General features: G+C 34.0%; 1 protein-coding gene across 2 annotated transcripts in view; it reads left to right on the forward strand.

The window, feature by feature from the left end:
- Positions 1-27,517, forward strand: part of PTPN3 (protein tyrosine phosphatase non-receptor type 3) — a 239,893-nt gene that overhangs the window by 170,018 nt on the left and 42,358 nt on the right. For both annotated transcript variants that reach the window (XM_051995555.1, XM_051995561.1), the window contains 6 exons: positions 3,548-3,724; positions 13,469-13,649; positions 14,303-14,380; positions 16,593-16,649; positions 20,355-20,511; positions 25,084-25,247. In XM_051995555.1, the coding sequence (XP_051851515.1) occupies positions 3,548-3,724; positions 13,469-13,649; positions 14,303-14,380; positions 16,593-16,649; positions 20,355-20,511; positions 25,084-25,247 (814 nt within the window). The remainder of the gene's footprint in view (positions 1-3,547; positions 3,725-13,468; positions 13,650-14,302; positions 14,381-16,592; positions 16,650-20,354; positions 20,512-25,083; positions 25,248-27,517) is intronic.

Below are 27,517 nucleotides of genomic sequence, written 5' to 3' on the forward strand. Positions count from 1 at the left end.
TAAAGATCAGCTTAATTAAATGCAGAGGCCAGTAGGCTGATTATGTGGTAATAAATTCTTTGGCCATGGCATTTCACAAAAGAAGGAAAAATACAAATTGGTCTTAGCTCTGTATATTTACCTCCCACTTCTATGTTCATGGCAGCAAGGCAGCAGAGAAAGGAGCACAGGATGCTGAAAATCATCATTTTTAGACCATCTCTAAATTTAGCTGTTTGTCCTCTAGATAGTAGATCTTTGTCCAGGGGCCCATGAGTGGACATTTTAGTAGAAGAAATTAATAAGTATCAATCTTTGCTGTCTTGTTATAAACAAAACCAAAAGAAAGAAGGAAGTTGCAGCTATACGGAAAGATAGTCCACAGGTTCTCCTGGGGATCAAGCAAAATTGTCAGAATAGCATTTTAATCATTCACCTAAAGGAAATGGGAATTGTTATTTCGTGGGATGTTTGATTAGCTCATTTTGCAGCACTCTGAAATGTTTCCAAAAGAATCACCATGAAAATAATAGTAGATTCATAAGCCATCTTCTACTACAGAGGATGGAGAAGTAGAGAAGGTGAATGAAGAAATTAATAAGATTCTCTAAGTTATATCAACTCAGTGATTTTAAAGAACAAAGAAAATAAGTAAAAATGGCAAGAAATCTTAGAAAATCTGGATCAGGAGAAGGAATGAGAAACTAAAAAGACTAAGTCTCACACTTGCATATCATGAATACTTTCTATGAGGAAAGACTAGGTGGGCATGGGATATAACAAGCACTGAAAAACATCACAAAAATGAAATTGATTATATTTTAACAGACAGGAAATGACTTGCTTATGTGATAGTCATTACTGAATCAGCTGTCTGTTTATAGTCAAGCCATTGCCTTATTAGAACAAAGATCAAAATTAAAGAAAGAATAAAAATGAGAAAAAAGATATAACATTTTATTAACATTATTCCATCCTGACCTATTTTAAACAAGTTACTGATGGTGAAAAATAGAATGTGGGTGGAAAAAAGAACATACAGTCTACAATATCATAAAATATTTTTACTGAAATAAATCACTTGCCATAATGAAGAGACCAAAAAATAGCTCAAAATGCCTTAATCAGTAAATATTTGAGTTTATATATCAGAGAAAGATGGTAATGAAGTCTAAGGCTGGTTTAGGTGATCAATTTGTTTATAAGATTTTCTGGAGAAGGATGATGGAAGAATGAATGGTATTGCCTCATAAACCAGAAGGAAACAGTGAAAAGCAGAACCAGTTTTATAGAGTTTGGCAACAGATCCAACTAAACAAAATCATCTCAAGGATATCAGTGTGAAGAAATCTTGGAAAAATTTGCAAAGGTTTTAATGATGCACTTTTTAAAAACAACCTTAAAAGCAATAAAGCCACCATATTTGGCTTCTTAACATATTAATCCCAAATGGGTGAACAGAGTAGATATGGATGGCATTTCAGAGATAAAAGATGGAAAAAAAAAAAACAGCTAGATTATATAGTACACATAGAGGAGATCCATGTTGAAAGTTATCCAGTTTTGACTGGGTCTGAAAAGATTGATTTATAAGATAGCTGAAGAAGGGGGAAATCTTAAAGGCATAGAAAAAAACCTTGTAATTTATTTTTTCATATTGGAGTTTTTTTTTTTCCTCTGTGGTAAAGATGTAGAAAATTAGAGTATACTGTTTCTTTTAATGCTGAATAGGATGGGGCCAAGTGGACCCCTATTCAGGCTTGGAGTACTTTTAGCAAGAGGTAGTACTTCACAAAGTAACCATCAGGGGAAAAATTGTGACTAAATAGTACTCACCAGTCTCTAGGAACTAAAGCTCTACTTAGTTTTCTTGAAAGTTCTCAAGAATGTTTTTCCTCTTAACCCTAGCAATTGTCTTTTTCACTATAGTGGCAGGTTGTAAGCTCTTCATTGTTGTTTATTTATTTTTTTGAAACTTATTAATACAAAAAAAAAAAAAGCAATCAAAACCACACTATTAGCGATTTATGTGCCTGCTTTATTGTTTATATAAAGTTTTTCTGAAAACATTCTATTCATGCATCAAAGATATTAAAAATTAATTTCACCAAGAAGGCAATAGAGAAACACACATGGTGGTTGTGAACAGAGTGCAACATATATTATAAAAAGGAGTTACAGAGAAGAATTAGAATAAAGAATGTCATTTAAAAATATATGATTAATAAAGCAGATGGTCTGGTTATGTGGCAAGAATAATGGATAATCAGTGGATAGCCTCTATGATCCATTCATATCCACATGTTGTCAGAAGAAATAGAAGCCTCCAGCCTTTGGATGAATCCTCTATGGAGAACTCATAGCAAGTCATAGATAAAACTTGTGAACCATGGGCAAGCATAGGTGGTCTTTGATATGCTTCACTGAAGAGAATCTGCAATGATGAGATTCCAGAACTAGTTGCATATTTGTGATAAAAACAGACATTATAATTATAATATGCTTCCTTGATTTTTGTTCCATGGGTTGCCTGGAACTTAGTCCATTCATAGTAATGTGATGTCCTTTCTTTTGAAGCATGATTCAATGCTGTTCTTACAGAACTAATAGTAGTACATTTCAGGTAATCAATAGTATATCTAAAAATGTTATTTTCAACACCAACTGGAGAGCTGGCAAGCTTCTCAAAAGTATCATGCCTCGTTAGCATTTTCTCAAGCCCTAAGGAAAAATAATGTCATCTAAGGGAATGGACTTCTTTTCCCCCTAGGCCATCCATCCTAATTTTGGATTGGCCTAGTTGGATACTCTAAATGAAGTTTATTAGTCAAGGTTGCCATTTCAGGCTCATTTCAAGCTATTCAGGAAACTTTCTGATTGATGTCAGAATTTTGACATTCCAGCGTAGTCTTTCCACTTAACTGCTAACTGTCATGTTACGCTAAAAGGCAATAAATACATAATCTCAAAGATACAGAAACATCCTTCAAAAGATCATAAGGATACAGTTTTCATGACATCTTTCCTCTCCATCCTTCTCCACCTCTTCCCTTCTTCCTCTTCTTTTCTATTACCTTCTATTTTATCTTCTTCTCAGTTCTTCTCTTCCCCTTCCTTCTCCTCTATTTCTTTCTCTCTACAGTGTGATATAGTGGAAAGAACACTAAATGTGATGTAGAGTCAGAATACCTGGATTCAAATTTTAATTCTTTTATTTAATACTGTGACACTTGGTGTCCTTATATACATAACATGGAGATATCTAAGCTTCCTTCCAGCTTTGTCACTCTGACTTCTCTCTTTTCTCCTCTCCTTTCTTCTTTTCTTCTGCCTTTGCTTCTCCCATTATGTCTTCACTTTTTCTTCTTGCTTTTCTTCTCTCCTCAACATTATTCTTGTGGAACCAGCTGCTCCCATATATCATTGTTTTGCCTAACGAAATGATGTTTCTATCTAATGGCATGGTGAGTCTCTAATCCTAATAAGTTAGCTTATAAAATAACATCACTTATATTTAATAAAACTTCAAGTTGAATTTGATTTAACTAACTCACTTCTTTTCCTTTAGGCGAAGTCCTAGGTTACGTCATGAAATTAGAAAACCACGGCATTCATCTGTAGATAACCTTGCAAGTGAAACAACATACCTTACAGAAACAGAAGATGTATTTTATACCTACAAGGTCTCTCCATCCTCAAAAGACAGTGATTCAGAATTTTCGCAGAACCGAAGTCCACAGAGACAGTAAGACATTCATTTACCTCTAATACAAGGTACTACATCTCTGAGTTGTAGGTTCCTGTGAATACAACTAAAAGAATAAGGAGGGTCTCAGAAAAGACTTTTTGTTTTGTTTCTATTAAGCCATTTTTCTCCCTCCTACTTCTCCACACTCTAATTGAACACACAGACAAAAAAAAAGAAAGTTGGGGGAGGAGGGGAATAAGAGAGGCAAGTAGGAAGGAAGAAAAGAAAGAATGGAGGAAGGAAGAAACAAAAGGAAAGGATAGGGAGAGGGAGAGAGAGAGGGCGACATCTTCCCAAAAGACTTAACAGTAAAACAAAGTAGGGTGTTGAATTGGCCCTGTCAGAAAATATGTGTCTTATTTTCTCCCCTGACTGCCTGATCTTTTTGACAGGAGGTGGGCAGAGTGCTTCATTAGTTCTCTGGAATTGTTTGTTATTGCATTAACCAGAGTTCTTAAGTCTTTCAAAGTTATTTTTCTTTATCATGCTGTTATTGTATAAATCATTCGGTTATACTTGCTTCACTCCACATTAGTTTATATGTCTCCTCAGTTTTCTTTGAAACTGTCCTGTCTTTAGATAAAATTATTCAGTTACATTCATGTAACAATTTATTTACCCATTCCTCAATAGATATCTAGTTTCTTAGTTTCTAGTTTTTTGCTACTACAAAAAAAAAAAAAAAAAACAGCTTTAAATTAGAGTGTGTGTGTGTGTGTGTGTGTGTGCGTGTTTACTTAAGATTCCTTATCCTCTTTCTTTGGTTCCTTTGGGGCATAAATATAACATTGCTGTCATTGGGTCAGAGGGTATACACATTTTAGTGACTTTTTGGACATAATTCCAAGTTGCTTTCCAGATAAATGGACTAATTCAAACTTCCATCATCTGTGCATTAGTATGTCTTGTTTTCCCACAACTCTTTTAACATTTGTCATTTTCATTTTTTGTCAACTTTCCCATTCTGACAATTTTGAGGTGGGATCTCAGAATTGTTTTAATTTGCATTTATTTGGTGATTTAGGTCATTTTTATATTTAATTGTTGATGGCTTAGATTTCTTCCTTTGAAAACTGCTTTTTCTTATTTTACCATTTATCAGAAAAGGTTTTTAGTGGTGTATCTGTCCCTGACCATATGATACAACATCATTAGTGTTATCTTTTATTGATATAATTAGTGTATAAAGACCTCTTACAGCTCACGTCCAACCCAGGGACACGCAGACACACAAGAAAAGCTAAACCTGGAACCAAAACTCTCTTGGTAACCTTGGTTTGCACTGCAAAGGTCTTCCTCTGAATCTCCTCTTCTTTCTTTGACAGAGCAGCCAGCTCTGCAGTATGGCGCTAGTTTAGAAATAGCTCAGTTTAGAAATAGCTAGTTTAAAAGCTAGCTCAGCTTTTATACGGCAGTGATGGGAAGCTTCAGAGAGATGGGTTCCTTTATCAATGTTAATGGTAATAGCTGCTGTTTCCTTCCTACTCCACAGATCAATTGCCTACCATTCCTGATGTATTTAACAGGTACAACAGGATAATGCAGAGTATAGTGACCTAGTTCCTGCCTTCTAAAACAAAAATAAACAATTAAGCAAATTCATTTAGCCTGCAAAAAATTTTTTTAAAGCTTCAGCTGTTCTAGATATTAAGCATAAAATACTAGTAAAATGTAATTTCCTTGAGGAATGCCTATTTTGTTTTTATGTCTCTAGTGCCTGCTTTGAGTTCCTAGAAAATGATAGATCCTTAAATGAATGCTTGTTAAATTTATATTACTGGTTCTTTAGGATCATTCCTTTTTTTTTTTTTTAATAACTTTTTATTGATAGAACGCATGCCAGGGTAATTTTTTACAGCATTATCCCTTGCATTCACTTCTGTTCCGATTTTTCCCCTCCCTCCCTCCACCCTTTCCCCCAGATGGCAAGAGTCCTTTACATGTTGAATGGGTTGCAGTATATCTTTAGGATCATTCCTATACATTTAGTCATCTTATTTCTTATGAGCTAAGAATCTAACTATCTTATGAGTTATATATTATCTTGCCTTCTGTGTATATCAGTCACACACACAAAATTCTAGATTTCCCTTTCCATGTGATATCTGTTATGCTTAAATAATGCCTTTTGTGGTTTCTGGTGACATTACTTTAACCTTTTTGCTAACATTATCATCATCTATTTTTCTTAACTACACCCAATAGTCTTTTGGTGTCTAGAAAGAATTAAAAGTTTAGTTTACCTCCTTTTTTGTTTTGTTTTAGAAGGCTTATTGGTATATTTTGTTTTACATTACGAATATTTATAGATTACTTCTTTGTAAGAAGTCTCTTGGGAAAAAAAAAAGTTAAGTAAAGCTAATAATACTGTAATCACATCCAAAAATACTTGCAACATTTCACATTTGGAGCACCACCCTCCACCTCTCTATTTAGAAAAAAAAATAACAAAATCTATTTTTTCTCCTTCCCATCTCTTATCCTATTGAAAAAGAAAAAAAAAACAAATTTCCTAAAACAAATATGCAAAATGAATTCTCTCAAAACATATGTATGTCTACATGTATTCTTATTCTGTAACCTAAATCCATCAACTCTCTGTAGTAGGGAACATAATTATGAAACAAACATCAAGCAAAGATCTTTTTGTAGAAAAAAGATACGGCTAAAGTAGTGACAAAAATAATGGAACATTCATATAGCTGTTTAAAATTTGCAAAGCAAACAGATATTATATTGTCTTTTTTTTTCTTCATTAGTTAAATTGTCTCTTCTGAGCTTCATAATAATCCTGGGAGAACAGTCCTATAGAAATTGTTCCATTTTAACTGATAAAGGAGCTAAGACTTAAAGAAATAAATTACTTGTCTGGGAAGTAAATGTCAGAAGTATAATTTGAATCTATATCTTCCATACTTCAAGTTCAATAATTTTTTCCAATATGTTTTACTGATTCCACTGATTTCCATTATTCCCCACAAGACATGGAGGCAGAGCTATGAAATGAGAGGTTATATGAATTTGAGAAGCTAGGCAGTTTCTCCCTAATTCAAATATTCGTGATGAGATTTAAATTCTCAGAACCAATAAATGTTAGAACTGGATGGTATCTTAGGAATCTTCAAACCCAAACCTATTGTTTTTATTTAATTATTTTGTTTGAATGACTGGGTTTTTCAAAGTGCTGGACATATTTTACATTCAATTATACATTTAAAATGATATTCACCCAATTAAGCCAAATTTAATGATTTTTTAAATTATCGATTTGGATTACTTATATCACTGCTTACTTCTATTAATAACAACCATTCGACCATATTTAAGTGCCTACTATGTGCCAAACATTATGCTAGGACCTGGAGATAGAAATATAGCAGATGATTTAAGGAGCTTATCTTCTAAGAGGAAACCTAGCAAATACATATGTAAATAAATATTAAGTAAATATAAAGAGAATAAATATAAATATATCCAAGATCATGTGAAAAGGAGAACACTAAAATGATTAAGAATTGATTATGTAATGTTCTTTCTACAGACTTTTTCTTTTAAGCTAGCCCTAGCCCTGTGATTTTATCTGTCTCCCTGGTTCTGGCAAGAACTCCTTCCCAAAAGAGAACTCCCTTTATAAATGAAATCACAAGGCCTGCTCTTTAAGTTAAGAATTTTAGAGAATGGTTTTGGGCTGGTGAAAGGTTAAGTGATTTTTACCAGGGTCATACAGCTGGTGTCTATCAGAGATGGGACTTAAACCCAATATTTCTAAATCTATAGCTGACTATCCACTCTGCCACATTGAGATTGACTCATCAGTCAGCAGTATTTTTGTAATTCCTAGTATAATAAACAAATTTCCTGGTATCTTTGCAGTATTATATTCACGTCAGTAATGATAGTGTGGATGTTGATGAGTAGACATCACATTTGGATTCTATCACCTCAGTAACAGATTGCTACATTCGTCATGTATGATGGTGGTCATTAAGTTGAAGCTGGGAAGAGGTCCTAGTTCTGACTAATTACATACAGAAGAAATCTATGTTGGACATAACAGCATAATTATAAAGACACTAAAGGACTGATTCTCAAAATAACTTAGAGAACAATATTTCAAAAGAATAGAAAGATGCTAGTTTTATCCCCCAAAAAATATATAGAAAGAGAATGAAGACACCATCATTGTCTAACCAATGTGCTGCTTTCTTACCAAAACAAAATGTTTATGCTAATGGTCCACGTGAAGGGTGTCCTTAATCAACACATGAGGTAGTGAGAAAAGGTATCACAGCTAATTTTCACAGCAACCCCATAAAGAAGTTATAGTGGATATAATATCCCATATTGTGTGTTGATTTCAAGAAAGCATTTTATTTAGATTAAGTTTCAAAGAACTGTCTAATTGCAAATAACAGTTCACTGATCTAGGACAATATTCTTCTTTTTCCTTCTGAGCAAATACTTATTAGAAAAGTCAACCTGTGTTCCAAGACAGCATTTTCTCATTTATTTATGTCTGGCTATATAGCTGTGAAATAAATTCAGTATAAAATTTACTTTGATGTTTTGTGCTTTAAAGGTTCATTTTACAAATCAAATACAAAAGAACTTTAAAGCTAATAACTGGGAAAATGTGGATGTTGGGATTGTTTTATGATTATAGGACAAATATATTTTACCTGATTATGAATTAGAAATGGAAGATGAGAATTTGGTCATTAACCATAAGATAAAGTGAGATAAATGAGTAACTTAAGAAAAAAACTAATTGCTGATGAGTGGAGAAGATGTAAAGGTTAAAGAACACACTTCAGAGCTGTATCAGAGAGATCTCAATTCTACATTGTCAACTGTTGGCAGACAGATTTATTTGGCCATAGAGTGAATGGAGTTCTCTTTCTACCACCTGCTGCCGAATGAGGAGTAGAGAGAATATATTTTGCTCTCTTCGCATATTCTGTGGAAGAGAGAACACGGGAGAGAAGTTACTGAGAGGTGAAGAAAAGAATGCTGCCAAAGGAATCAAACTTAGTATAAGAGTAATGAAAGCATTAGCTAAGCCTAAAGCTGAACCTGAAGGATAATAAAATTGTTATTGTGGAACAAATCCAACAGAGCATAGGAAGAGCAGAGAAATGGAGTATCAGAGAAACAGTACAGCAGATTAGCTCATCCAGTTGAGCTTATGCCCAGTGAGGTGTTAGTCCAGCAGTGTGGCTCAGCTCAGCTTAATAGTGGAAGCATCTTATCAACACAGAAGCCAAGCCCATCAGTTTATAGTTCCAGAGTTATGAGCTGGCCACAGATATTTCCTCCATCTCGTAATGTTCCTCTGGAACTTTAAATGAGTGCTTATTTTCACTGAGTGTATGGGCAGGAATATGTAGTTGAGGTTTATAAATGTGTGTGTATCAATTACACCCATAAATCTCAATATATAATGTGTTTTATTTTACATTATATATGTATTGTGTGTGTGTATAAAATGTGTTTGTTTTACATTTTCAGTAAGTGTTTTTATTAATGTTAACTAAATCTTAGCAACTGATTTGTTCATGGGAAATACTCTATTTAGGGGCTTATGAATTACAATATTAGCCAATCCCTTAAAGGCTTACTTCTAGAATTCTGAGACTAGGAAGTTTTTTTGTTTGTTTTTTAATGTCCACTTCCCTCCACCCACACACACACTCTCACCCCAGGAAAATCCTGACTTGTCAGTCATCCAAGGATTCTTCTACTTCTTTAGTTGAAATTAAAGGCTTACAATCAGAGTGGCAAAAAAATCCAAATTATAGAGAGTTCAAGTGAAACCTAGGATTAGAAAAACAATATTTCATATAGGTAGCTTAAAATATTATATATACTATATATATATAATATATAGTATTATGTAATACTATATATACTTGAAATAATGCAATCTTAGAGATGACAGTTAAACCTTCTACCTAATATGACAGTCTCTTCTAAAATATCTAATGCATTGTTGGGAGAGTTGTTGACTAATCCAACTATTCTGGAGAACAATTGGGAATTATGCACAATGGGCTTTAATCTAAGCATACTCTTTGACCCAGCAATATCATTACTACATCTGTATTTCAAGTAGATTTTTTAAAATAGGAAAAGAACCTCTTTGTTTAAAAAAAAAAAAAAGAATATTTTTATCAACTCTTTCTGTGGTAGAGAACAATTGGAAATTGAAAGAATGCTCCATCAGTTGGGGAATGATTTAACAAATTGTAGGATATGATTATGGTGGAATAGTATTATTCTATAAGAAATAATGAGCAGGGGCAGCTAGGTGGCAGAGTGGACAGAGTACCAGTCCTGAAGTCAGAAGGCCCTGAGTTCAAATCTGGCTCAGACACTTAATACTTCCTAGCTGTGTGACCCTGGGCGAGTCCCTTAACCCCAATTGCCTCAGCAAAAAAAAAAAAAAAAAGAAAAGAAAAAGAAAAGAAATAATGAGCAGGATAATTTCAGGAAAACCTAGAAAAATTCACACAAATTGATTCAGAGTGAAGTGAGCAGAACCAGGAGAATATCATACACAGTAATAGCAATATTGTATGATGATCAACTGTGAATGATTTAGCTATTCTCAGCATTGCAATGATCTGAGACAATTCCAAATGCTATCCCCCTGGAGAGAAAGAATTGAAACATAACATCTTTCACTATATATTTAATGGGGTAATTTGTGGAAAATGTTTTACATGATTGTACATGTATAACTTATATCAAATTAATTACTATTTGGGGGTAGAGGGAAAGAGGGAGGAAATTTCAAACTAAAATTTTCTTTATTATTAAAAATTGTCTTTATGTGTAATTAAGAAAAGTAAAATATAAAAAAGGATATTTTAAGAATTAAAAATGAAATAAAATAAAATGTCCTCAGCCAGACTATCCAGAATTATCTGAGCACTTCTCACTATGTTATTGAAGTCAAACATTTTGTTGTTGAACAACTATATTTGTTATTACAGTGTTTTCAAACTTTTTGTTTTTAGGGAACCCTTTACAATCTTTAAATTAGTGAGGAAACCTCCCTTAAGAACTTTTGTATTAATGAGTTACACATATCAATTTTGCTATGTTAGAAATTAAATCATCTTAGTATTATTGTAAAAATTGCTTTGACCTGGTGGGCCTCCTGAAAGGGCCACAGAGATCCTTCAAGGGTCTTTGGGATGCTATATTAAAAAATGCTTCCTTGTACAAATTTCTTGAATCAAATATGCTTCTCTGCCACTTTCATCCCGTAGCCCTGGTTCTGTGCTTCAGAATTGCACAGAACAAATTTAATTGTTTTGAAAGTTTTGTGAAAAGTTCTACATCAATATGAGCTGTTTCTCTTTTTATTATTGTACACAATGCTCCACTCTCTAGGATGATCATCCCAGTTCCTTCAGTTATGTCTTTATATTTCAAAGTTTCTAGATCTGTTCTTTTTATAGTTGTCTTCCATTGGACTAAGTCCTCTAGCTTATTGATATCTTCTTAAAATATAATGTTAAGAATGGAACTCAGTACTCCAGATGTGAAAGACCAGTCTGGGAGTCAAAGAGCTGCAGGGCAAAGGAGAAAGCCCATTGAGTCAAGATTCAGAGGATTTGGATTAAAATTCTGCCCTTCATGCTTTGTTAGGTGACCTTAACTCTATTGTACTCATCTGAAAGAATTGTATATTAGTTGGATGTCTAAGGTCCCTTTTAGCTTTTAATTGATCATGCTATGAGTCCAGGAGAATTATTACTTTCCTAGACCATTGTTTCAAGTACTTTCATTCTTGAAATGAAATGGCATGTCCTTGATTCTGTTATTCTTATTAAATGAAGATGGGCAGTTAGATGGTGCAGTGGATAGAATGCCAGTTTTTAAATCTGGAACTTTAAATCAGAATCTTCAAGTCTGACCTCAATACTTAGTAATTTTGTGAACCTGGACACTGAGCAAGGAGCCTAACCCTTTTTACTACAGTTTACTCATCTATAAAATGAGCTGGAAAAGAAAATAGCAAATTACTCTGCTATTTTTGCCAAGAAAACCCCAAATGGTGTTACAAAGAGTTAGATGAAATTGAAAAATAACAACTAGATGAAGATATGTAGTAAGTTGGATTAAATGACTTATAAACATATTTTTGATAAGTCTCTTGAACAGGAACTTTAGAAATGCCAAATACTGTATTCCTCTCTTGTATCTTCTAATAGTGATGCAATATTTCTTTATTAAATTTTAGTGTTTTGAGATTTTAAAAGTTGCTAGATAAAAGTGAATATGTAAAGCTTTCAAAATGCTATGTAATATTAATTTTGTACTTCAAGTGACTTCTTGAAGACAAAGATAAGTAATGGTCTGGTGAAAATCACATGTCACTAAAGGCTTGAAATTAAAAGTGAGCAAAAGAAGACAACAGCTTTCTTCTGCTGAAATCAATTAGTCAATCTCCACAGTGAAAGGGACTTGAAAAGTCTGTAAGTTCCAACTCCTTATGCAATATTTAGATCTGCTAAAACATGTACATCAAATGGTTTCATAGCCTCCTGTTTTTAGACTTTGAATGACTCTGAACTCATTACTTCACAGGGAAGATCCTTCCATTTTCAGACAGATCTTATCAATAGGAAATTATTCCCCATATTGTCTCCCTGCAGCTTTTTACACTTTGTCCTTGTTTTGCCTCTGAAACTAAGCAAAATAAGGTTTAAGGTCTCTCTCATATGTTAACCCTTCACATATTTGAAGGTTGCTTTCCTACACAAATTCTAACCCACCCATCTCACCCAGTCTTTTCTCTTCTAGAGTAAATATCCTTAATTTCTTTCCCCTATCTTCATGACATGTTTTCTCATTTTCTCAATATTCTGATTGTTTTTCTTTGGAAAGTTATTAGCTATCAGTGTCCTTCCTAAATATAATATATAAATATCATCTGACCATTTTTATTTCTTCCACTGTCAGTTTAAAGCCTTCTTGTTTCTCTATTATCTGCCATCCAAATATATTCTTTGCACTCTTATTAGTTGCATTCTTTCCCTTACCAAGAGTCCATTATTCCTATTAAGAAGACAAGATCTTTCTCCAAAACAATCTTCTTAGCCAACTGTTTAGTAATAATTTGTACAAACTATACAGAACACAACAAGCTTTTCCATATTGCCTCAAACAATTTAAGAGTAGCAATCATTCTGTCTTCCAGAAAGGAAGACTTAAGGGAAGAGAAACAAGTCATTCTCAGAAGGGATAGAGGCATTTTTATGAGCCCCTGTGTGATTATACGTGCCCAGACTAGTTTGGTTAAAGTAATTTAAAAACAACTGCCAGCTGAGCATACTGTTTTTTCGAGAAGTTACAGCAGAGCCCTTCTGAAAGTGGGGAGTGAGGAGTGGAGAGGAAAGAATATCACATTATCCACAGTTATCTACAGTTCCTGAATCTTATCAGGATAAAATGATTCCCCAGAAACACTTAGGAAAGTAAGGGGCTTAGCTCTACTCTTAGGCAGAGGTCAAGGAACAAAGCAGTAATGGTATTTGAATTCCTCAAATGTACATGGAGTCCCAGTGTCAGCTTTTAAGGATAATCTGAGAGTTTTCTATGCAATAGGTAACTTCCTGTCTAGGAATTATGACCCCCAAATCAGTGACAAGTAAATGCAGTTCAGAATATATGTGTTGTGGGTTCTTGTGAATACTAATAATTGACTTATTAAAATATTTCTTAATTAAGGAATGTATCAGAAGACAGCTCAAACTCTCAGACTCAGACATCGTCCAGTACCTTATCTCAGCTTGTAAATGCTTCAGGCTGCTGTTCCCTTGATGGGGTAGATCATCAACTTTTAGACACCTATACCAGTGTTAGTAAAGGCTGCTTCACAGAAGATTCTAATCAGTACTACTGTGATAAGGTGAGTTTAGGGAGCTCAAATGTACTCTGATGGGGAGGGGAAGGGAGGCATAAATCAATTGGATAGCTTAGGATTCAAACATTTTATCAGAAAAATGTATATTATCACTATTTTATCATTGTAAAGTATTTAATCATTGTAATGATTAGACTGGGGAGACAACCCTATCTATAACTGATCATATTGATAGGTACCATTATATAATGTAAATAGAGTTTGCAGCAGCTGTGTGGCACAATGAATAGTACCCTACAATCAGGAAGACTATGCTCTCAGACATTTAGCTGTATGACCTTGAGCAGGTCATTTAATTTCCATTTCTTCATCTATAAAATGGGATCAATAATAGCACATTCCTCCCAGGGTTATTAATGAGAGAGTCTTTGTAAAGTAGTTTCCAAACCTTAGAGTGCTATATGATTCTAACCTGGCTATTATTACTGAACTACAGTTCTGACAACTATTAACAAGGTGATTTTGAGCTAGTTCCTGAATTTCTCTCAACTTTGGTTGCCTCTCCCATAAAACAGAGAAAATAATATTTGCATTGCATTTAGGATTCTTATATATGGAAAACTTTATAAACTTTAAAACATATATATATGTATATGTATATATATGAGCTACTGTTGTAATCTTCACATTTATTTCAGAATGAAGATGGTGATGGTTATCTACTATTGGTGTGTATTACTCCAGATGAAGATGGAAAATTTGGATTTAATCTTAAGGTAGAGTAGTATTCATAAACTCCTGTAAATATAATAGGTAATTTCATAACATTTCAAAACTTTTAATGGAATTAGAATTATTACTTTCTATTAAAAATATGTCTTCTAGCTAAAGGTAAGGAATCAATTCCATCAGAATATAAGTTTATTGAAGGCAGAATTTGTTTCATTTTTTTTTTTTTTACATGCATCACTATTCCCAGGGCCTAGATCGGTGCTTGACACAAAGTAGGTGCTAAATAGATAAATATTTGTTGATTGATTGTTTGATTAATTCAACCCCTGAAAGGGAGTGCTCTGTATTACATATGCATAGAGGCAGCTAGATATTGCAGTGGGTAGAGTGCTGAGCTTGGAGATACAGAGACTTGAATTCAGATCCAGCCTTAGACATTTACTAGGTCTGTGGTCCTGTTAAATTACCTGGCATGTTTTTTGATGATTGTCACTAAATTTAGTATTAACTAAAGAGATTATATTAAATGAACAAAAATGAATAAAACAATAAATAAACAATAAATGAATAAATAAAAATGAATAAAAAAAGTCATTGATTCTTTTGTTGGCTTACTTTCAAGAGGATAGGAGTGATATGAAAACAATCTATTTCTTCCTTTTGCCACAAGGGGCAAAATCATTGTTTTCCCAGAGCAGTAGGAAACCTATTGCATAATTCTGCATGAAATCAGTTAGAAGAATGCTCATATAAAATCCTTTTAAAATGAATAGGATTATATTTGAGAACAACCATTCTGACAGATTAGCCAGCCTACTTTGTCAATCAATTGGTCCCTAGAGAAACTTATAATGCTTAATAAATTTGCCTTTATCACACTCTTACCTCCCTTTCTTTACCTTTCTCTTTTTCCCTTGGAATCTTTTCCCTCTATTCATCAATGCCCTCATGTTGTCCTTCACCTGTCCAAAGCCTTCTAAAAAATCAATCAATAAGTATTTGCTAAGCCCTTGCTCTGTACCAAGCACTACAAAGAAGGGAAAAGACAGTTCCTGTTTTTGAAGATCTTTCAATCTAATGGAAAGACAGCATGCAGATACTCTATATATGTAGGATAAATTGGTAATAAATAACAGAGGGGAAGACACCTGAAGTAAATCCCCCATGTGTCATTATTATTCTACTTTCTTTCCATCAGTCAGAAATTTTAAAGTAACTCATGTAAAATGTAAGATAGATTGGCATTTAAACTCTTCATACTCTGATTTCCACCCTGCTTTATAAGACTGGTTGCACTACCACTAAGAAGTCTACTTGTTTCTATCCATATATGACACTCCAGAAAGTGAAAAAATTTCCCTTCATTTTACCCTCAAAGTTCATCAATTCCCTCTGTAGAAGTAGATAACATTTTCCATCTTGAACCCTTTGGAACTGACTTGGATTATATTTTGTTCAACATTTTGTTAAAAGTGGAATATTTCAGTCTGTGAGTTTGATATCCCTCTGTAAGCTATCCCAGCTGCCGTGTAGTTCATCTGATACTAGAAGAAATTCTCATTATGCTGTATTTCTTGAAGTTGTCTTGGATCACTGTATTGATCAGAGTAATCAAGGATTTCATAGTTGATCATTGCTACAATATTGCTGAATTGTACAGATACAATGATCTCCTGGTTCTGTTTACTTCACTTTTCATCAGTAAACATACATTTTCCTAGATTTTTTTTGAAACCATTCTGCTTATCATTTCTTATAACACAATAATAGTCCATTACAGTCATGTACCACAACTTGTTCAGCAATTCCCCAATTGATAGGTATTTCCCCACTTCCCAAAAAGAGCTGCTAAAATATTTTTGTACATATAGGTCTTTTCCTTTGATCTTTATGAGATATAGACTTAGTAGCGTTATTATTGGATTAAAGGGTATGCATATAGTTTTATAGACTTGGTTCCAAATTGTATTTGAAAATGTTTAGATTAGTTTACAACTCCTATAAAGAGGGAAATTCTAATATAATAGTGGAATATAGCACAATGGGGAAAATATTGGGGAAGTAGAGGGCTCCTCATTGTACCTTCTCCATATGTATGTAAAGAATAGAAATCAAAATCTTGGCAACTTTTTTCAGGAAGAATTTTGATTTCTGTACTATGCTGAAGTAAAGTTAAGCCATGGCATTTAGGAATCTTTCATTATACTTGTTTTCATTAATGTGAAATACTTTTTCTCATTTAATGAAATCATCTAGGGTGGTGTTGATCAGAAAATGCCTCTTGTGGTGTCAAGGATCAGCCCAGAGTCACCGGTGAGTCAACATTTTAAATGTTATTTCCCAGATTCATGTTTTTAAAGCCTATCACAAATGTATGATTTCTATGCTTTAGAATATTATTCCTAAGATATCACATTGCTTAGGAATGTTATCTTTATAAGGAATGAAATTAAGATAAAGAGTCTTGTTTATTTTTTGTAGTTGGGTATCCTTTTCAGTATACCACTAAGATTATCAAGAGAGATCATTGCTAATAAACTTTATGGTCTGAATAGGAAGTTATTTACTATATTCTTGAAAATAAAATTGCCCCATCTTGTTATTCTGAGCCCTAAAGTCCTTCTGCTGTACATGCAAGCAGCAGCATTCAACATAGATGTCAAACCCCCGCAAACAACACAAAAGTCTTAGTACAGTTATGCTGAGATTTTTGGGGGCACCCTGTATTATTCAGCTTTGTGTTGCAGAGTTTCTCTAATCCTTCCCATTCTTACCATGTACATCCCCAAGGTAAAAGAATGATTAGTGGTGGGTGGCAGAACAAGGTGGGTGAGGGAAAATGTTATTTGTTCCAAGCAGCTTGAACTTTGGGGGAGAAGATTTATAAGAGATTAAATAACAAAAAAGGTAGTTAGCTGGATTAACAAGAATAGAGAAAGGAAGTAGCACTAGGAAAGGAGCAGGGAAGTTTAAAAAATATTTATTGATATAGGGTTTTGGGGCTGCATCAGGAGAATTTTGATATGATCTACAGGTATATATTCAAAGACAAACAAGCCTAGGTATAAACTAAACTGAGATTTTTACAATTCAGACAAAATTTTGGGACTCATTGCCATTTGGTCAAGGTCGAATTTATGGAAAATTTAAGACTTTGCTGCTTTTTTTGACTAGCACATGAGAAGCAATATAGTGGTGGGTCCTCAAAGCCAACAAGACCTGGATTATGTGACCCTGAGCAAAATCTCAGTGCCTCAAATAGAGATGCTACATGGATCCATAATATTCCCTTTTGTGGCCCAAACCAGAATAAAATGTCATTGGGAAATAGTTAACAAAATAAATTAAATACATTAAAACACATGAACTCAACATGTGATTTTTCCAAGTCAATATGAGACCCACAAGGATCCTTATGTGACTCCTGTCTCAATTTGAATTTGATATCATTATTCTAGCTAATTCTTTTGACTATAAGTTGCAGAGAAGATGCATATTGGTGAAGGAAGTTTCCTCACTTAGAAATTCCTAATGCTACTGAAATCACAGATCCATTCAGTCATATTCCTTAGAGGAAATCCAAAATCTTGCATGTTTTATCCTTAATAGAAATGACAAAAAATTGTCATTATTTATACAAAACTCTTTCATTTTTTAATAACTACTTCACTCTTTAAGCAATGTAATCCTATTTTTTCTTATGGTTCTTTCTCACATATTTTGTCCTTAATGGAAATCCAAAGAACATTGCTACCATTTACACAGAATCCTTTCCTTTTTTTAAAATAACTACTTAACCCTTTTTTTTTAAAATCATTTGGATTAAAACTCTCAGCATTCCCATTAAACTCTCTTTATCTTCATGGTTTCTGAGAAACTAGAATAAGACTCAAAAATTACTAAGTGGGTCATAAGGAAGATTCTTTTTCTTCTAATGCCCTTTTCCGATATACTAGTATTAAATTTCCTTGGCAGTATACTGTAATAGGCAGATAATTAGACTTTAATCCTGTCTTTGATTGTGTTAATTTGGCCGAAGTACTTGAGTTGATCTGTGTCGTTTCTTAGATCTCTTTAGCTATAGTTTTACGACTCTAAAACACTGATTTTGAGTTCTTTTGCCTGTGTTTCACTAATACCTTAGGATCTTTTTCTACCATAATTAAAGAATTTTTTCTTCCTAATATGAAGTATTCTATATTTGTTTCTATTAATCATTATTATTAACCATTATGATTTATTGAAATAATTATTTATTGAACACATATTTTTTGCCCAATATTATTCTAGATATAATGGGAGTTAAAAAAAAAAAAAAGGCCTAGAATACAATTCCTGGCCTTAAATGGCTTAAAACCTACATGAGATACAAGTTTGGGAAAAGCATGAACTCTAGTCCTAACTCCATTAACTAACTTGGACTAGACCAAGGCTTGGCAAACTATGACCTTAGAGCCAAATCTAGCCAGCCACCTACACTTGTACTACCCAAGCTAAGAATGATTTTTACATTTTTAAACAAAGGGGTTTTTTGTATTTAAAAATATTTTTTAAAATGATTACCTCTACTGGTTATCCAAAAACAGACTTTACACCAAGTCTTAATGTGTGTCTTGTACTGAGACCATAGTTTGCCAGATCCCTAGGATATTTATGCCATCTAAGTTTGAATTGCCTTATTAGCCCTTATGTGACTAGTTCAGCTGCATTATTTCCAATACCAGTTCTAAGGTCCTAAAATTCCAACAAATAAGGTGTGATGGTAGTAAAAAAAAAAAAACAAAACAACTCAACAGACTGTGCATTAGTTTGTGTTTTTTTTTTTTAAGCCTACCACAACTTAACAAAATAGATGTTGGTTTCCTTAAATTATTCATTTTTGGAGAAGACAGCCCAGTGCTATCGCCACCACCTGAAACATAAACCATTTTTTCAAAACACCATCAACATTGTCATCATATTTTTTTTGAAATATATTCATTGTTCCTGAAAGGTCATCTTCTGAGAGTGGATTTTATTTTTGGGGAGCAGCCATAAAAATATTTAGAGTCTAGCAAGTCGGATGGTTGCTTATCCTGGACACTGCTATTTTTTGTTTAAAAAAAAAAAGTTAAAGAAGTATATTGATTTTCTTCTTCAGCTTGGAAACTAGCCACGAATGGGATTTTAGAACAGTCAAAGGGGTTTAATGCAGTAAGTTGGAGGTGTATATCCTCCCCATATTATTCCTTTGAAGGACAACACTCATGTTATCAGATGTAAAATTTATGAGATCTTTGTCTAAAAATTAGTCATTTTGCTTTTTTCTTGCTGAATAGTTATCAAATTATATGACATCATATTCTCTGTCTCGAACTTATCAGTTCTTTTAAATTTTAGTCTCATCTATAGCTCATCTTACTTGATGTTATTAGCAGATGGAATGAGGTAACTGAAATGTTTGCTATTGCTACTGCTGCTGTTAACTGATATGAAGGGAGGATATGGACAAAAGATTTTCTGAAAAGAATAGAAACAGAACGATAATAATGCTTGCTAGTAATTATAGTAATAAATGGATGTTGGCTGCCTTGAGAAAATAGAGCTTCTGTGTAGTTGGTAGTTTTACTTTAAAAACTTTTTTTTAGCTGAATTCTGTTTGAAGCTACTTGAGAACAGCCTCGAATTTTAGTCTTCTCAACAGTTATTAATACAGAGAATCATAAATCTTAAACTGAGCCTTTGAAGCCAACTTTTCTCAACTCATTTTAGAAAGGAGGAAACTGAGTCACAAGGAGGTGAAGTGGCTTGCCCAAAGTCACAGCTCTGAGATGTTAGAAGTATCAAAGGAGAGTTAAACTCTGATCCTCTGTCCTTTCCACTGAGCCATAATACTGTCTGCAAAGAATACTTGATGAAGAGAATAGTGAATTCTTGATCATCATCCCAAAACTGTAGCATAGAAGAGAATGGTATTTCTTCACTACCCAGGCAGGTAGCTATAGTAACCTAATAAATTTTGTTTTGATCTTGAAACAGGCTGATAAATGCATTCCTAAGCTGAATGAAGGGGATCAAATAGTACTTATAAATGGCAGAGACATCTCAGAGCACACCCACGATCAAGTAGTGATGTTTATCAAAGCCAGCCGGGAGTCGCATACAAGAGAACTGGCACTATTGATCAGAAGGAAAGGTAACTAAGCATAAGAACAGGAGTGAATTCAGCAAATGAGAATGTGTTGTCTCTAAAGAGTAGCTATGTTATATGTATAAATTTAGTATATTTTTAATTCAATGGTATTTTAACATCTTATAAACAGGAACCAACTATTCAAAAAGCATGGTTCTCATTTACTGACTATGAGTAAATTTAACATTGACACCCATTCCAAAAAATAGAAGTCATTTCCTGATAGTTTTTTGGGGAGGGAAAGGGAAAGTGAGGAAGAAAACAAATTGTATTGTTTTATTTCAATATTAACCATTTATTATTTATTATTAATCTCTATTGCATTTTTCTGTATTTATGAAACTTCCTTAATAGTATATATGTATATGTATATATGTATGTGTGTATATCTATATGTGTGTATATGTATATGTATATTATATATGTATATGTATATGTACGTATAAGGGTGGAAGGTTCTTTGTATTCCCTTATATTCTAATTGATTTGTGTTGAGAAAGCCTAAACAGGGAGTTGATATAGCTAAGAGATGGGTGAGCATAGATGGAAGATGAAAACTTACCCTAACAGAATGGTAATCTAGAAGGGTAGGCTAGTGGCCCCACCCAGTTTTGGCAATGGCATCAAGAAGTTTTTGAGATACGAAGGTTAATTACTTTGTCTGACCTTGATCTGGGCCTTTTCCTATGTTTCCAAGCTTCTTATATCTTAAATATAAATCCTGATATCCATTGATAATGGCCTCCTTGTTCTTTTCATACAGTACTCCATCTCTGTGCTTCAACAATTTTTATTGACTATCTCCAAGATGTTTGGACCTTGTGTTTGAACTTTCTTTGTATCCCTAGCACTTAGCACAGTGCCGGCTAGCATATAGTAGGCACTTAATAAATACTTGTTGAAAAACTCAAAAGATTGGCCATAACTACCAGTGTTCATTGATTATTTGTTACTTTGAATGAGGATCAAAGATCAGTAGAATGCTTTTAAGTTGTACCCATTTGTGACAAGAAAAAATATATCAAGAGGAAAACATTTTATTAGTTAACACTTTCTTGGACAACAGTTTTAAGAACTTGGGCCACCCAAATCATCCACATAAAACCTGTCTTGATTCTAAGAAAATACCCCAAATCATTCTTAATTAAATATTTTAAGTAAAATTTATGATAATTATTATGTGCCCCATGCACATTTTGTCCTGAATAGTACAAGGACTTCTTGTGTAATTGATATATACAATTCATCTGCGCACATTTAGGAGGATTTAAAGCCTGATTTTATTGTTTTGAATGATTAATAAGGTATATAGCAGGTATATCTGTTTTTTAAATATACTGTTTGTCATAAATATGGCTTGATGCAAAGTCCTTGATCCAGATTCCAAACTCCACTTACAATGTTGTTCTCATGGGAAAACATGTTTTAAGTTGTTCTTTTGTCTGACATGATTTCTAAGAGCGCATTGTGGGGAGGGAAGCTGAGACTGCCTATATTCATATGAATGACAGTTTTCAACCTTGACTCATAAGTGATTGTTATTCACTCTAAAACAACAGGAATGACACAAATTACTTAAATGTGCCAGTTATTCATTAGGCACTTACTAGAACCTTGAGAGACACTGAAAAGATTAAAGTAGACTCAGCTTCCTGGAAGGGATAGCACATGTATATATATATAAAGATACAATCAGAGAAAGCTACGGGAAGTCATATTTTAGCTGGACCTTGGGGGATAGCTTTGGTTCAGATAATACAAAGAGAGAGAGATGGAGGTGGGAAATGACAATGATCGTAACAAAATGATGATAGTATTTATATGGTGTTCATACTATTATATATGTGTGTGTATGGCATATTATATAGATTTAGTATTTATACAACATTTTTAGGTTTGTGAAGCACATAGCCTATATTAATTTGATCCTCACATGTAACTTGGAAGGAAGTTGCTAACATTCCCATTTTATAGAAAAGGAAACTGAGGGAGACAGAGATTTAAATTACTTGACTAGGGTTACATAACTTGTAAAAATGACAACAATAACCAGTATTTATGTAGTGCTTACTGTGTGCATAGGCACTGTGCTAAGTGCTTTAAAATTATCTCATTTGGTCTTCACAACAACCCTTTACAGAAAAGGAATTTAAGGCAAACAGGTTAAGTGACTTGCCCAGAGCCATCCAGCTAGTATATATCAGGTAGGATTTGAATTCTAGTCTTCCTGATTTCAGGCTTAGCATTGTAACACTAAGCCATCTAGCTGAGAAAAGAAAAGCAGCCAAAAAATGCAAGTCCTATTAGGGAAACCCTGAAGAACTCACTTTAGCTAGGAATGGAAAGTCCATGTTGGAGAATAGGGAGAGAAAAGATTGCAAAGCTAGTAGGTCATTCTTATTTGGTTAAGGAATTTGAATGAGAAACTAAGGGATTTGAATTCTTATCTGTCTGTCTGTGTCTCTTTCTCTGCCTATCTGTCTTTCTCTCTCTCTCTCCCTCTCTCATATATATTAGAAAGTCATTGCTTGTTAATCATGTTGGAAGTAATAGGAATAAAGCTATGATTTAAGCAATGTGTTGCTAGGAAAAGAGCAGTTGGCCAATCATTGAGCATTTATTAGGCCCTTATTATGTACCAGCTATTTTGCTAAGATCCAAAGATAAAGGCAAAACCCTGCTCCTTTCCATCAAAGAGCTCACATTCCAATGGAGAAAACATATGAATAATGTTAAGCACATAGAAAATATATGCAGAGGACATATATTGTATCTGGGATATACTGTAACATATCTAACATATATAGGACTGCTTGCCATCTAGGGGAGGGGAAAAATCAGAACAGAAGTGAGTGCAAGGGATAATGTTGTAAAAAAAAATTACCCTGGCATGGTTTATGTCAATAAAGTTATTATAAAATAAAATAAAATATATATTAAAAAAAAGAAAGAAAAAGAAAATATATGCAGAGAAGATAGAAGGTAATTTTAGGAAGGGAGGCCCTAGCAGCTGGAGTGGACCAAAATGGTCCTAAGTGAAAATTAAAGAAAACCAGAACAATTAAGAGGCAGAGGAGAGGAGGGAAAACATTTTAGGCATGAGGGACAGACAATCCAAAGACGTGGAGGAGAAAGATAGAGCTTCATATTTGAGGAACTTCAAGTAGCCCAGGACAGGATAGTTGAATTGCGGCCTTCATGGTAGTTGTAAAATGGTGGCAGCTAGATGGTGAATAGATAGAGCACTGGGATAAGAATTAGGAAGATTTTTCTTCCTGAGCTCAAATCTAACTTCTGACTTTAGCAGTTATATGATGCTTGACAAGTTATTTAACCCTGTTGGCCTAAGTTCCCCATTTGTAGAATGATCTAGGGAAGAAAATGGCAAATCCTCTAGTATCTTTGCTAAGAAATGATGTTATTAAGAGTCAGAAATGACTGAAGGACAACAACAAAGAGGTGTGTGGACAGTCAAGTATAAGATGACCAGAAAAGTAGAAATCACACACTCTAAAGCTAGATGACCTGGTTTTCAAATCCCAGACTTGTTCCTTGTCAGCTTATGGTTTCACAGTTTGGGACTGTTTTCCTTATCTATAAAATGAAAGCAGTTGACCTACAAAGCCTCTTATACCTCTAAATCTAAACATCTGTTCTACAAGGAAATGATTGGACTTGGCAATTGAGATGGTTCACTAAGAGAAGCTTGGTGAACAGGAGAGTGATAATTTTTCAATAGGTATATAGAAATAAGGATAGGGAACTAACTAATTTAAGGGGAAAATGTTAAGAATCTTTTGAGTTTGGGATTGTTTTTTAGATCTCTTTTGTGTGAGAAAATGAAAAATGCATTTGTAATACAGATAATTGGAAATGCAATATGCAGTTTAGGGGAAACGCCAAATTTAGAAGTACTGATATGGAAATTATATCTATCCACTAACTTACACAATCCTTAAAACAATTCTGAAATATGTAGATAATAGCATATATTATCATCCCCATTTTACTGAAAATGAACTGAGGTTTTAAGAAGTTAAATGATTTACTCATGGTCACCTAATTAGTAAGTTTAGTGGCAGGACACTGAAGGACACAACAGCTGGAATAGTGTAGAAAGAAAAAAAAAAAACAGAGCACCCAAAGACCGAACCTTGGATGAGACCTACAAGAGTCAACAATAATAGAACAAAGCAGCAAGGCCAGTTTGTCATTTGTGTGCAGTTAGGGCATCTGTCACCTTGACTTCTGTCCTGCCACTTGCATGGATGACTCAAGAAATGGGAATGATGCTGATAACTTTGCACAGCAGTGGCTCACTTAAATTCAGTTCACTAAAAAGTCAAGACATCCCCATGATGTAGTATGTCTACAGTCACTTATTCTTATACCACAATTTTTTTTTTTAAATTTTGTTCTTTAATTGTGTTCTGTTACCATTTAATAAGTTACATATAGGAAAAATTGTAAACAGCCATCACTCTTCTATATTTGTATGTAACCATGTTTTGGAAAATATTATGAGTCATTTTTTTTACTACAGAAACAAAATGTTCTAATTTTTGTATCTTATAGTTGTCCATTCATTTGCTGAAGCCAAGTCGGAAGACGAAATAAATTGTCAACTTTTCCCAGAGTCCATTCTCCCTATGAATTCAAAATATGACAACACTTTAGAAGAATCTATAGAACAACTAAAGGAAGGCCTAGAAAGTGGGACTGTGCTTATTCAATTTGAGGTAAGAGACCCCCAGTGTTGTATTGGACAAAATTAATCATTAACCTCAAGCCAGAGTCATTTCTGCCTTAGTTATCAGAATTATACATTCACTACTAAACAATAATGTCATAAGTAGGATAAGATTTTTCTTCCATGTATAGAACACCAAAAATTATATATTTTTTGAGGGATACAAGGGCATATAGTGGAAGAATCCTTATAGTTCTAATATTTCATGATTTCTGTGCCCAAGGCTGTTTATTCTTAGTATATCACGTTAGACCATTAGCCTAAAATAGATTAGGTTCCAGGCTTCAAGAAATTAAGTGCTTTTTTTTATTGTTTTCTTATAGTTAGGTAGTCAGGGAAAAAAATGTGTCAGGAATTAGGGAAGAAGGACTTTTAAAAAATTCAGGTATTGAAACATGCTTAAGGGTCTTTCAGGCTCATAAAATGAAGAGCAATAGAAGAAAGTACAAAAGGAAAAATCATAATAGTAACTGGCATTTAGACAGCATTTAAAAGTTTCGATTCTTTTAGCCTATTTCATTCATTTGAGCTTCACAATTCCCTTGTGAGGTAAGGGACTGCAGACATTATAACCATTTTACATTTAATTCAGTTTTGGGGACTTAATATTGCCTATTTGATGTGTACAATATTATGAAACAGTTAAACTAGAGAAAGAAGAGACCTCATTTTCTCTGCTAAGCATTTATTTATTACTTGCAATGTGCCAGGCACTGTGCTAAGCCCTGGGGATAGAAGAAAGGCACAAATAATTCCTGTTCCCCAAAGAGCTCACGATCTAATGGAGGAAATGACACATAAACAACCAAGTACAAACAAGATACATACATGATAAATTGGAAATAATTATAAAGAAAAGGCATTTCATATTAAAAGAGACTGGGAAAGGCTTCTTGTAGGGGGTAGGATTTTAGCTGAGACTTGAAGGAATTCGGAAAGAGCCAAAAAGGGAGAGGATTCCAGCTGAAGGGACTGGCCATAGAAAATGCTCAGAATTCCCGAAATGGAGTGTCATGCGCAAGGAACAGAAAGGAGAACATTGTCATTAATTGAAGACTGCTTGGAGAGGCTGAAAAAACTGTGGCTTTTAGATAAGTGACCTGCCCAAGGTCACACAGTTAGGAATGACAAAGCTGAGATCAGAATACTCCATTGGCAGCACTTTGTGACGTTATGGCAGCTTGGCCAACCTGTTTAAACAAGCTGTTGATTGTCAGTGGGAAATAAATGAACATAAGGATATTGGCTCTATTACTATTTCCTAGAAATGTTTAATGCAGAATGAGAAACCCTAAAGAGTCTAGAAATTGTCTTATCCAGCCAAAATCTCATTGCCAAGTGGAAAGACATGGCAGCCAAGAGCAACACTGACTTACAGAGGAAGATGGCAAAGCTGCCCCAAATAATCTTCCTAATGTGTGGGTTTTGAACCTGTCATTCTTTTGTTCAAAAGCATCTGGGGCTAAAAGTATACACATTTTTGCCAGTTTAAGGATAGCCTCCATTAATCTGGTACCTGCTGACCCTTCTGGCTTTATTTACCATTATTTTCCCTCAGCCCTTATTTAGCTAAACTGAACTTATTAGCTGTTCACCATGTTTTACTTGCCTCAGGGCATTTATTTGTTCTTGCCATCACCCATCCTGGAATATATTTTCTTTGTTTCTCCCTTTTCTTTGAAGTCTCAGCTCAGATGCCTCTTCCTCTGTGAAACCTTCTCTGTTCTTTTCCTCATTCAAATTTTCCAGGGTCATTTTGTCTGAATTTCTTCTGAAGGCTAAAAAAAGGCAACACGGGCACAGGAGGTTCCCCTGATTTTCTAGAAATTGGGGGGACTTGATTGGAGTATGAAGAACTAGGTTTCCTAGGGGTCATGGAAAGGACAGTGATAGGTGCACCTATGAAAGGTGTTGTAGCAGAACAGTCACCTATAGCTGTAGAGTAAGGATGCCTTAAAATCCTAAAAGGAACTGGAACAGTTGTTTTATCCTGTGCTTTTTTATGTTGGCTACATCCCTCATAAGTCATTGTTTGGTACCTAAAGATTTTGAAGGAATTGAAAAGATAATTCACTATGGACTTGATACCAGTCAACCCAGATCTCATAAAGAAGGAGAATTCATAGCTTGGTACCTCTTGGAGGAAACAATGTGTTATTTATATGCATGAATAAATTAGAAAATAAATATAATGTAACTTGAATGGGAGGATATATTCAACTTTGGGGGAATCAGGACAGACATTTTATATAGAAGGTA

Source organism: Antechinus flavipes, chromosome 1 (assembly GCF_016432865.1).
Source record: "Antechinus flavipes isolate AdamAnt ecotype Samford, QLD, Australia chromosome 1, AdamAnt_v2, whole genome shotgun sequence".
Taxonomy (NCBI): Eukaryota; Metazoa; Chordata; class Mammalia; order Dasyuromorphia; family Dasyuridae; genus Antechinus; species Antechinus flavipes.